Raw genomic sequence first — 12,673 nt, forward strand, 5'->3', positions numbered from 1 at the left:
GTTACCAGTGGTGATATAAAGCATATCATGTTAAACTACACAGCATGGTAGTCCAAATTAGCCCCACTTTTACCAGCTGCACTGTTAAAGGGACAGTTCATCTTGTAATTGAAAACATATTTTTCCTCTTACTTGTAGTGCTGTTTGTCCACCTAGATAGTTTTTGACTGAGTTGCAGAGTTTCAGAGATATCGGCTGAAGAGATGTCTGCCTTCTCTCCAATATAATGGTACTAAACGGCACTCGGCTTGTGGTGCTCAAAACACCAAAAATTACATCTGAAATTTTCAAAACCAGTGTCTCTTTGCAAAAATCATGACCTGGTTACTCTGGATAATCCACAGACCTTGGTGTGAACAGTTTCATGTTGGAACTACTTTATTTCTGCAGTAGAATCTACAGAAACTGCTTTCATTCTACTAGAGAGAAAACAGTTCCTTCATGAAACTGTTTGCAACAAGTCTGTGGATTATCTTGAGTAAGAGGTCATGGTTTCTGGAAAGAGACATTGCTGTTGAGTTTGTTGTTGTTGTGTTTTGTTTTCTTGTTTTGGTGCTTTGTGCTCCACAAGCTGAGTGCCATTTAGTCCCATTATATTAGAGAGGAGACAGACATCACTACATCTCCAAAACTCTGCAACTCACACCAAAACTATCTAGATGGGTAAATAGCACTACAGGAGGAAAAATGTGTACTTTAGTCTTTTTCTTTAATGTTGTAGCTGGTAAAGTTGGGTCTAATTTAGATTACCATTCTGGGTATTTTAACCTATGATAATATATCCGAATTTATTTATTTATTTTAACCTTCTTTATGTAGTTGTATTAATAATCTGAACAGACAAAGTAACTAGAAGCAAATGTGATGGAGTAAAAAGTTAAATGTTTGCCTCAGAAATGTAGTGGGGAAGTTGGTAGTAGCATATAATTGTACAGTACCTGAGTAAATGTACTTAGTTACATTTCACCACTGATCCTAACCTCATCCATGATAAATAAATGGCACAGGTAGGAGGAAAATATGTATTTTTGACTTTGGAGTGAACTTTCCCTTTAAAGTGATGCACATATGCACATATGTATCACTTACAATAGTGTGGTAATACATACACTCTCCATAATGAGTACTTTTACTTTTGGTACTTTAAGTAAATTCTGACCCTCATACTTTTGTACTTTTAATTGAATAAGATTTTAAATGAAGAACTTGTTGCTGCTTTTACTCTCTTACTTCTTTCAGCATCAGTTAACATTGTGATTTCAGCTGGATGTCAAATGTTTGTCTTTTAAAAAGTGGTGTATTTGCATATGAATGTACTGTAGTAGACAGTGTTGTCCTGACAGGCGCTGGGTGGACTGATGTTGCCCCCTCAGCACTGCAGGTCCCGCCTACAAACAGTCAGTGGGGCTGCTGACTGATCTCCATTTCGTGTCGGACAGTGAACACACCAGCAGCCTGCAGTCAGTCAGTCAGTCAGCCAGCGGACGAGCCGCGCCCGGACCTACTTTTTCTTCTCTCCTCCGGAGTGAACTTGTCGATTTCCCGCTGTGAGGATGAGTGTGGCGGTGGCGGAGGGCTGCTTTCTGTCCGCCCTGCAGCCCAACACCTTACGCACCGCTTATGCCCTTCCCTCGGACGACCTGCCCCACGACCCGGGGGCCAAAGCCCGGAGGGTCCGGGAGCAGGTCCGGATGCGGCTGGCTGAGAAGAAGTCCTCCTCCCTGCCCAGACTGGACGACTCCATGCTCGGAGCAACAGGTGAGACATGTCCAACAGTTGGTTTTAAATTAGAGCCAGGTGTGTGTGGAAGACTCAGCAGGTGATGGTCATTAAACTGTAATTAGACTTCAATAACTGAAGCCTGTTTCTGATTATTAATCCACACCCACATATTAACACGTTTTAACTAGTTGTGGAGAGTGGTGAGACAAAAACATAAAGTTCTCCTTGATAAAGACACTATCTGCAGATTCTTATGGACAGGTGGCAAAGAAACACACATTCTTTACTCAAGTAGAAGTACAGATACTCAAGTAAAATGACTCAGGTAAAGCTGGAAGTACTGATTCAACTTCTTTACTCAAGTAAAAGTGAAAAAGTACAGGTTCTGAAATGTTCTCAAACTCTAAAAGTGAAAAGTCTTCCTCTGAACGACATTTCTATTGACTGTTAATGTGAAAAGGTAACGTTTTCATCTTCTTACATTGTTTTTGTCTTGTTATGATGTTTACATCATTTTATGTTTTTTGCATCATTTTCGTCATGGTACGTCTTTGTCATGTCAATATGACATTTTAGTCCTTTTATTTCTTTTACGTTGTACGTCTTGTGACATCATTTTTGTCTAGTTACATCTCTTTTTTTCTTGCTGTGGTGCTTCCGCCCTTATGTCTTTTATCTTTTATCTTTTGTTCTTGTTATGCCTTTTTGTATTGTTTTCATAATGTTACATTTTTTTCATCTTGTTGTGTCTCTTATGGTCTCCTTCATCTTCCCATGTGTTTTTCTTGTTACATCTTTTTTGTCATTTTCATCTTGTGACGTTTTCATTCGTTTGTCTTGTTACGTCTGTTACATTGTTTGGTCTTGTTACGTCTTTATAATGTTTTGTATGACGTTACATCTTTTTACCTCGTCTTTGTCTTGTTACGTCTTTTTCATTTCATTACGAAGTTTTAGTCTTTTATGTTGTTTTTGTCCTGTTACGTCTTTTACATTGTTACGTCTTACCTCATTTTTGTCTTGTTACGTCTTTTTCATTTCATCATGAGGTTTTGGTCTTTTACGTTGTTTTCGTCTTGTTACGTCTTTGACGTTGTTTTCGTCTTGTTACATCTTTTACGTTGTTTTTGTCTTGTAATGTCTTTTACGTTGTTACCTCATTTTTGTCTTGTTGTGTTTTTTCATTTCATTATGACATTTTAGTCCTTTGATGTCTTTTATGTTGTTTTTCTTTTGTTGCATCTTTTACATTGTTTTGTCTTGTTGTCGTCAAATGTTCAGTTAGTTTTCCTAAGTAAGTGCCAAATTTCTCCTAAGAATTCAAATTAAATGCTTTTTCAATCTGTCAAATCAGATATTTATCAGCTAATATACAGCAATGGACCAATATCAGATGATAATTTATTGTCCCTAATATTTATTGTGCATCCATCCATCCATCCATCCATCCATCCAACCTCTATGCAAGGGGTTCCATCAGACAATAAGAAAATGTCCTTCAAAAGAATATTTTGTCATAGAGTGGGGTTTTAACAAGAAAGTAAATAATAAAACAGACTCCAGACATTACAGTAGAACCCATGTTGCTGGGTTTCACTACTGGAATGAGGGCTTATAGCTGCATTGATACATTTTTTGCCCACTTGGGCGAAGTGGAGCAGGTTGTAAACACAGCAGTGTTACATTTTCTTCTCATAAAGTTGTGGTGAAAGTGTTAGCAAACAGGACCTCTTTACACGTCCAACAGAAACAGAGCTGCATCAGCCTTTGGATCGGTCTGGCCTGGTGACTGAAGTCTAGAGTTCAGTCTCCTTTCAGTCTTTTCACTCTTTATCTGTTAAATGCTTCACTCTGATTCACCAGCTTGTTGGCAACTGTGTGTGTGTGTGTGTGTGTGTGTGTGTGTGTGTGCGCTGTGTGCTGCTGGGCAGGCAGGTGGGGTACACTGGGTTTGTTAGAGCTTTTGTGCTGAATGCAGCTGCCTGCTGTTGCTGGAAATGAGGTTGAGAGTAGAAGCAGGCCTGTGACCGTGTGTTAGCAACTTACTGTACAATATGGACAAGACCTAAATGATTTTTGCTGACATCAACATACCCTGCTGTGTTTACATGCATGTTTGTTAGCATAAGAATGTCACCAACCTTTTCTGCCAATATAAGATATTTATTTGACTGCAATTTTTGTTAAAGGGATAGTTCACCCAAAAATGAAAATTCAGTCATTATCTACTCACCTTCATGCTGATTGAAGGTCAGGTTTAGTTTTTTAGTCCACAAAACTGCTGGAGTTTCACAGGAAAACAGGACTGCTGAATCTCCAAAACAATGGAAGTGAATGGTGACCAGTTTTCAAATGTAAAAAAACAACAGAATAAAAACATAAAATGCCTCCATACTGCTCGTCTTGTGGTTATCCAAGTCTCCTAAAGCCCCGACATGCCAAGCTGACTAAAAAAAAAAAAAAAAATGTTACTGACACCATGTTTTTAGCCTGAATCTTCACTCTAGCTCCTTAGCTTGGAGCCATGTTCACATGTTGTAACGGAGTGCAAATGGCATGTCGGGATTTTAGGAAACTGTTTTCCTGTGAAACTCCAGCAGTGTTTTGTGGACTAACAAAATAAACCCGACCCTCCATCGGCATGAGGGTGGGTAGATAATGACTGAATTTTCACGTTGCAGTTCCAATGTCTGAATATTCTTAAGAATTTTAAAAAATATTGCTATTTAATGTCCTTATATCAGTGGCAAAAATGGTCTTAAAATGAGAATAATATTGTTTATCATTTATCACCCTCAAAAAAAGTTACTGTGACAGGTACAAAACAATGAGCTGAAAAATTATGAAATATTTCCTGTGGTAATTAATACAAAAATATGAATTAGTGCACATTAATGAGAAAACAGTTATTTAATTAGTTATTAAATTTCCAACTAATCACACAAAACTTGTCTAGCACTAGTACAGATTGAACTGTGGGTTTACTGTACAATGTCATATTTACATTCTTGTCCAACATATGATGTAATTACAATTTCTCTTCACCGTCAGCACTTCCATCGTTCATAGTCATGAAACACGACTTACCGTCTTTTGTGAGGGGTCTGCTTGAAAGTTTGGTGTTCATTTATCAAGCAACTCATTAAACAGAGGCAGAAGTCAGACTGACAGACAGACTTGGGCTGGTTTTTTTTTCATACCTTCATTCCTTCCTGACATTTCACCAGGGTATGTGGTCTATGACAGTATTGGAGTGAAAAAACAAACTATTAAAAGCACTGTAGCGTACATGACATTGTCAGGCTTACAGTACTTTGTCTAATATGCAATTAGCCTTCTTAGATGAAACTTGCCAGGTTTAAATATTTGGCCCACAGATTAATGAATACATAGGAACCTTGTTCTATAGATTCCCACTGAAGGACCTCATGACACTTGTTGCCATGGATACCAACAGATCATTTGGCTGAACAGAAATGATTTACAGATCTATCATGTGGTTAATAAACTGCTTTTAGAGTTGGAAGAAGTCCTGTCAAAATAAAGTTATATGTGTCAATGTTTTCATAATTACATATCTAGTTATATATAATGATTCTTGATGCATCCAAATCTTAAACTTTTGAGCAATGGAATGCTGGTTGGATTTAGTTATATTTAATTTATTAAGAAACAACAACATAATTATTTCTTTTCAACCTCCAGATATTTTTACCATTGGTTAAGTTCCCTATTGTAATACATCAGTTTCATTTTAGATTTTTATTTTGCATCAATAAAAAAAAAAAAAAAAAAATCAGCAGTTTATATGTTCTTGAGATGTTGGAGTGGGATGTCTGTTGAGCTCACTGGAAGGACCAACTAGAAGGACTGGGTGTGTTAAAGCTTATTTGTGAATCGGCAGGAAGATGCCTGAATCAGTCTAGTCTGATTCACCAGATGCAGACTATGGGTACAAGCCTTCCATATCTGTTATCTACATTTTGGGAATCCCTCGTTCCTACAGGAAACAACAACAACAACAACAACAACAACAACAACAACAACCTCTGGGCTACAAACCTACTTGCTGAAAATGGCAAATTAGCACCTAGTCACTGGGGGTGATCTCTGGGTACCTCATGATTCAAATATGATTCAGAGGGCAACGATTTGATGATAAAATGATTCTCAATGCATCAAAATCTTAAACTTTTAAGCCATGGGGTGCTAGTCGGATTTAATTATATTTTATTTATTAAGAAATGACAAGACAATTATTTCTTTTCTTTCATTTTAGATATTTATTTTCCATAACTAAAAAAATCAGCAATTCCTATGTTTCAGATAACTGTATTCACAGTACCAGAATTGAAAATCATACCTTTGGGATTTCTAAATACCCTGGTACACCTTGATACCACCCAAGCCTACCAGCAGAAGGAACCCAGCTGAAAAACATCCACCTGAAGCCCCTGGAGCTGTAACTCATGTCAGTTACTGAAAAATGAATTATGGAAGAATCCCTTATGTTACTTATTGACACAAAATCCACAGCTTGGTAAAGGTTTTGGGGTTGGGATGCTATCCAGTTGCATTCTGGGAAGTGTAATGCTTCTGCTGTTTTTGAACAGTCTTTCCTAAGAATTGTATCTCTTGAATTTACAAAGAAGTGGGAGTAACTGGACAGAATCAAGCTATTCTGATAGTCAAAAACTTTGTTCATAGGCTTCACTGAACCGATAAAAGTTGCAAAACAGTAAATCACATGTACCAAACTGTCCAGAATGAACACACACACAGTTTGAACACTATCAGTCAGACTGTGAAGGAAGGACGGGCCCTTCAAAACCTCAACACAAACAACAGATGGAACCTGAACTGTTATTCAATCCAGATGGGAAATCTGTTATGCAGACAGATGCAGGAAACTGATGATGTGGAATTTTGAAATTCTATTTCATCATTTCTTTTTGTAAAAAATCCTCCTTTTACGGTCACTTGACTCAGCGATCGACTAAATAGAGACTGCTGTTCAGTCCTGTGTTGGGCTCTGGTAATAGCTGTAACACATCATGGTGGGGCTGTAACATCCCTGTGTTAAAGCTTAACATGCACATGCTTGTTATTGTGCTGCAGTTCATCCCAACGCTGCTCACAGGACTGACATCACAGGAGTTCAGGGGCCAGACCATGAAGTCATTTCTCATGAATGTTCTTCCTCGCTCATTAGTACGTCAGTGGGCTTTACAAAACCATTCAGTTTAACAGGTTTTTGATATAAGAAAAATTTCGATCAAATTTAAAAAAAAAGTGTGAATAACATGACATTACTCAAGAATCTAATATGTGTACAAGTGAATGAGCTTATGAATCAATGTGTATTGTTCTTCTCATACACAGATACAGATTTGCACGCTACGTGAACCTGCAGTGTGTTATTTCCTGCTCATTTCCTGTTTTTTCCCTCTCCATGGAAACTTAAATTCATGACATCACAGATTCCTATGGAAGCCTATTTCTCCCAATGTGATCCTGTGATCATGTAAGTCATTATAATCAGTTAGTATCTCCAAATAATGACTAGATGTTTAAATATTTCAAAATAATGACTTAATTACTCAAAATAGTGAATTAATACCTGAAAATAATGGCGTAGTGTTTCAAAATAATGACTCAGTATCTCAAAATCAAGACTTAGTATTTCAAAATAACAACTTAGTATCTTAAAATTAGGGCTGAAACGATTCCTCGAATAATTTGAGTAACTCGATTACAAAAAATGATCGAGGAATTTTCTCTGCCTCGAGGAATCGTTTAATTTTGCCAGCTCAAAGCATGGTATTTCGCCCGGACTACTTTTAATGCGGCACAACGCGCTGACATCACGCACGTAAAGGAAGAAGACAGAGGCGGCGGATATGTTCGGTTTTAACCATGGATGTAGAGGTAACGACGAAGAAGGCGACGAAAGCGAAGAGAAAGGCACAAAGAAAAGGCAGAAAATGTCAACAGTGTGGGAGCATTTCAAGCTGGACACGTTGCGCTAATTAATGAGATTAACGTTACTGTACCTTGCTAACATAACGTTAGCCCTGCGGAGGACTAGGTTTCTATTAATTATGACTACTGTCGATGCGTGGCTAACGTGCCTTTCATACAGGCTTTATTTAATCTGTAAAAACACAGCGCTGTAGAGTGATGAGGGTGAAAAATAAAAACATTATAAAGCTAACTGGGTAGTTGTCAATTTTAGCTCAGTAGTCATTGATGGATAAAACATCAAGTAGCACTGGTGCCTAATGTGCTCCAATACAGCAGGTATCATAATTTTATTTTGAACACTGCAAAAACTCAAAATCTTATCAAGACTTTAACTTAAAACTTAACTAGAACTTAAAATGTGCTTGACACAAATGAAAGTTCAGTTGAAACACGTGGGAAAAACACCTAACCTCTTAAGTGATGTGTGTTATCAGGTGTAATGACATTTTTAGGTTAGATAAGAAAATTTCTTGGTAAGATCCTTAGTTTTTTGAGTGAAGGCAGTGAATTTGGTCAGCTGGTCTAAGTTCAGGGTTTTTAAACAATGTGCATCTAAATATAAAGACATTGATTGTCTAAAAAAGGAAACCAATGGTTCATTATTAGGTGAAATGTCTTATTTTCTCATGTATATTTATAATTGCTCTTTAACTAAACAAAAATATGTTTTATCCGATTACTCGATTAATCGATGGAATTTTCAGTAGAATACTCGATTACTAAAATATTCAATAGCTGCAGCCCTACTTAAAATAATGAGTTAGTATCTCCAAAAAACTGAGAAACTTTACTAAATAATGACTTAGACAGTCATCATTTCCATACAGTCTCTCATTATAATGACTTAGTCTTTTTTTTTTTCATTGGTGCAAATGAACTTCTGTAGATTCCACTCGGGATAGTTTGGAGTTATAGATGTTCACATGTTGAACAAGACCTTGTGTCTGTTAATTTAGAAGTAAGATACAAAAGTGATTATTAAGCACACAGATCCAAGACCACGTCATGGTCTCTGTCTCGACGTGTAGGTTTGTTACAGTGACCGGTCAGTTTGGGAAGTTCAGATGATCCACATCTGTCTCATCGCAGGCTGGATCATGACCCTGCATTAGTCTTTTCAAAAGGAGAGCACCGGAGAGGAAGATGGAATGTCTCATCCTCATGACTGCTACACTTTCTGTCTGAAAAGACAACAGGACCCCAGTTTGACCCATGCACGGAGGAGTCAGGATGTTGCTGGAAGGCTGCGTGAGATCTTCTTTCATGAGTAAAATGACTACTGCATGTCTCCATGCCAACGCAGATCACTTTTCATTAGACTGAATCTCCTGGTCTTTAGAAAGAACAGTGATGTTTCCATGGGTCATACAGTATAAAGAGGTTCTTTAGTTTTAAACAACAATGCCAGTGTTGTTTAACGGCTCTTGAGTTGTGGAGTGGGGCTTCTGTTGAGCTTACTGGAAAGACCCAGTAGGAGGACTGGGAGTGTTAAAGCCTGTTGGTGACTGGGGAGGAAGCAGGTTGGATCAGTCTAGTCTGACTCACTAGATGCAGATTATGGGTAAAAGCCTGCGTTTTTTAAGTCCCCCATTGCTAGGGGGATAACAACAACCTCTGAGCTACAAACCTACACCAGATATTTTAATGCCACTTGTAAATGTTTGACCAAGATAAGTTCCCCCCTAGACACTATTTTGCAAGGGCAGCATCACTACGTCCTGGGCTTAGCACCGCCCAGGACGACTGCGATTGGTTTAGGGAAAAACAAACAAGCTAGAGCGTTTTTTTTTTCCTAGAGCAGAATGATCACGCGTGTAGCCAGACCTTTGTCCAGCACTGATCGCTGTGGAGAGAGGTTGGCTATGTGAGACTATACATTTGAGACTGAAATGACAGCTGACTGAAGCTGAGAAAGGAAGAGTTTTTAACTTGACAGCAACAATATGATTGGCTCACAGAGATCAAGGCAAAATCTGATTGGTTTATTGTCAAAGTCCTCAGTCAGCTGATTGAGTTGACACAGACACAGTAGGCTAAATAAATAAATACATTAAGCTTGAAGACAGTTTTCTTGAACTTACATCAGGGTTCATTATTAAAACCATGAGATAAAGATTTGTGGATATTTTTCCTTCACTTTTAGACAGCCAGTGGTTTACGGATCATTTCTGGAATTAATTAAAAAGGCTGCACTGCATTACCTTACATCAATAACAAATATTTGATTCTGTCACAATTCAAGCTTCAAGTTTCATGAGTCTGCTATTGCAGAAGTAGTAATGCGAAAGAAAACAAGTACAAGAAATACATATTACTTTTTATTCAGAGTGAAAGTTGAAGCTGTCTTTGCTTGGAAAACAAATGTGTGGTTTTGTTTTGACTTGAGTATGATTTATTTTATTTTCAGCAGTGATAGCGCCTCTCAGGTGTGGGGTGAGGTGTTGCTTTGCCCAGTCTGTGATACCAACGCTCCAAACGTCACTTTTAGGCCTTTTCCGCCAACATGGAATGAGCCCTGTCCTGGTTCAAGCACCTAATTCTGAGCCAAAGTGTGATCGCAGCAGAGAGAGGAGCATGAGAACATGGACAGAAATGTCAAGGTGATATAAAAACCTTTTTTCATCATGTAGCACGAGGCCTATGAACTACACTGCAGACTAGAGTTTGTGTTTCAATGAGAATCAGACAGATCTGCATCATATTCGCTCATCTCCTCTGTCTCGCCTCCTTATTCATCTCCTTGCAGTTCTTATGCATTACGGTGCGTTCATTTTGAACTGGAAAGTTGTAATTTCAACTGTCGTATAAAGCGTTCTCAAAATGTTGTGGATTGTTGTTACTACTGAAGAAACAAGTAATCGTAGCCATTTAACATTCATGTTTTAATGCAAAAAAATGAAAATTGCACACCATTTAGTCTATTACATAGACTTCACTGTCCCTGGGAGGATGAAGTTCTACATCGAATTTTTTCTTTTTTTTAAATAGAAGAAATGAACGTGAACTCGTTCATTTTTGGAACTTCAAAATTCTAAATTATTAACCATGAACTATGACATTTTAATCTCTCTGATCTTAACTTTGACTGAGCTCTTTTTACGTGTGAACTTGCACAACACTGCTCACAAAGATTTTGTCTCTGGGCTCAACAGCCAGTGTGTCAAGGCCTCTGGATTTCCGTGGCAAGACTTCCTCTTCTGTGTGCAGGTCATTCTTTACAGTCTGATTAGCAACTTGAGACATGAGAGTAGAGTTGGAGGCTAATCTCTAAAAACAGATGTCTGCTTATGAATCCCGATAGATGCCTAAAAACTAATCATCGATAGACAATAGCCGATGAATTCCAAGATTACATTTTGGCTAGTGTTCCACCTCTTCACACGGACTGTTTACCTAAGAGATTGGTGAACACTACTCAGCCACAAACAGACTCCAAACAAAAACCAGAACGCTTCACATACCAACATATTGTCCCTTAATGCAGATATCTGTGTATAGAGATCATTCCTTGATGTGATTCAGATCACTGTGTACAGAGCGCCGTTGTCACAGTCCATGGTCTTCTCAGTTGTCAGGCAACTATTGCCATGGGAAACACCTGAGATGCAGTTTCCTCAAAAATACATGTGAACAATAACTGTAGTATTATTATAGTTTGGATTTCCTTACACTAACATTGAGGAGCATTTAAACAGGGCTGCAAATAATGATTATTTTCAGTCCATTAATTGGTTGATTATTTTCTTGATTAATAGTTGTTTGCCTAAAAAATGTCAGAAAATGTTGATCAGTGTTACACAAAGTCCAAGATGCTGTCCTCAAATGTCTTGTTTTGCCCACAACCCAAAGATATTCAGTTTACTGTCACAGAGGAGTAAAGAAACTAGAAAATATTCACATTTAAGAAGATGAAATCAGAGAATTTGCACAGATTTTTCTTACTAAATTACACAAACCGGTGAATTGATTAGCAAAATAGTTGCTGATCAATTTGATAATAATTAATTAATGGATTGATTGATTCATCTTTGCAGCTCTACATTTAAATTTCAGCTTATCTTTGAAACACAGCAGCAGAATGACAGTAGTATATGTGATTTGTGGTTAACAGCCTAATACATGTAAAACCACTGATATGTTGTTGAAAGTTAGATTAGAATATTTTAGTTTGTAGTGAAATGACTTTTATTTTCATATAACCTAAATAAATTCTGTCATGAGATCAAGGTTAGTGTGTTGCCTGACGTGGCCTGAGTTTGGAATTTTTCTTGTGACATTTGAAGTTGAAAGGAATTAAATGAGCCAAAAGGGGGTTTGGCAGAACCGGATGGAGTTCCCACACTGTGGTCTAAGTTCAACACAATCTGGATGCAGCGCAGCCACAATGAAATTTAAGGCAGAGGAAACAGATGGAGAGGACGAGCGGAGGAAAATAACACTAACAGACAGAAGAAAATGAGCGCAGTCACAGGAGATGCTTGCATGGATGTGTGTGAATGGACAGGGGCGTGGAGTCCAGCCTTTAAATTGCAGTGAAAGAAAAATGTAAGTTAGCTGACGTCTGGTTCAACACCCCTCCTGAGTTCATTGACCACCTTGTGTGTTGAACATTCTTTTCCAATCTGTTCTTCACAGCATGTTATCAGAGTCTATTTTAGACTTGGCCTGTACTTTAGTCAGTGTAGTAAGACCTGCTGTCATACTGAGTGTCTGATATTTTTCACTGGACCATAAAACTCAAGGGCTGAACACTAGAGAAAATCGGACATGCTTATATTTGATTACATTTGACAGTTGGGTATAGCACTCCTGACCTTTCACATCTGCAGATTTCATTATTCTGACACTTAAAATAAAGCCTGCTGTCAGAAACTGAAAGCCTTGTCTTTAACCTTGACCTTTCTTGTAATCATGTTCAAGTGATAAT

At 37.9% G+C, this 12,673-nt stretch overlaps 1 protein-coding gene across 2 annotated transcripts in view; it reads left to right on the forward strand.

Moving 5' to 3' along the window:
- Nucleotides 1-1,421: 1,421 nt before the first annotated feature.
- The window catches only part of LOC146333322 (plakophilin-3-like), a 57,053-nt gene continuing 45,801 nt past the window's right edge, over nt 1,422-12,673 (forward strand). The window contains exon 1 of one of the 2 annotated variants that reach the window (XM_084722078.1): nt 1,422-1,758. In XM_084722078.1, coding sequence (XP_084578204.1) covers nt 1,554-1,758 — 205 coding nt within the window. In that variant the 5' untranslated portion in view covers nt 1,422-1,553. The remainder of the gene's footprint in view (nt 1,759-12,673) is intronic. The other variant, XM_084722079.1, reaches the window with a different exon arrangement.

The sequence above is a fragment of the Lutjanus erythropterus genome, chromosome 1 (genome assembly GCF_056507025.1).
Source record: "Lutjanus erythropterus isolate fLutEry1 chromosome 1, fLutEry1.hap2, whole genome shotgun sequence".
Classification (NCBI taxonomy): domain Eukaryota; kingdom Metazoa; phylum Chordata; class Actinopteri; order Lutjaniformes; family Lutjanidae; genus Lutjanus; species Lutjanus erythropterus.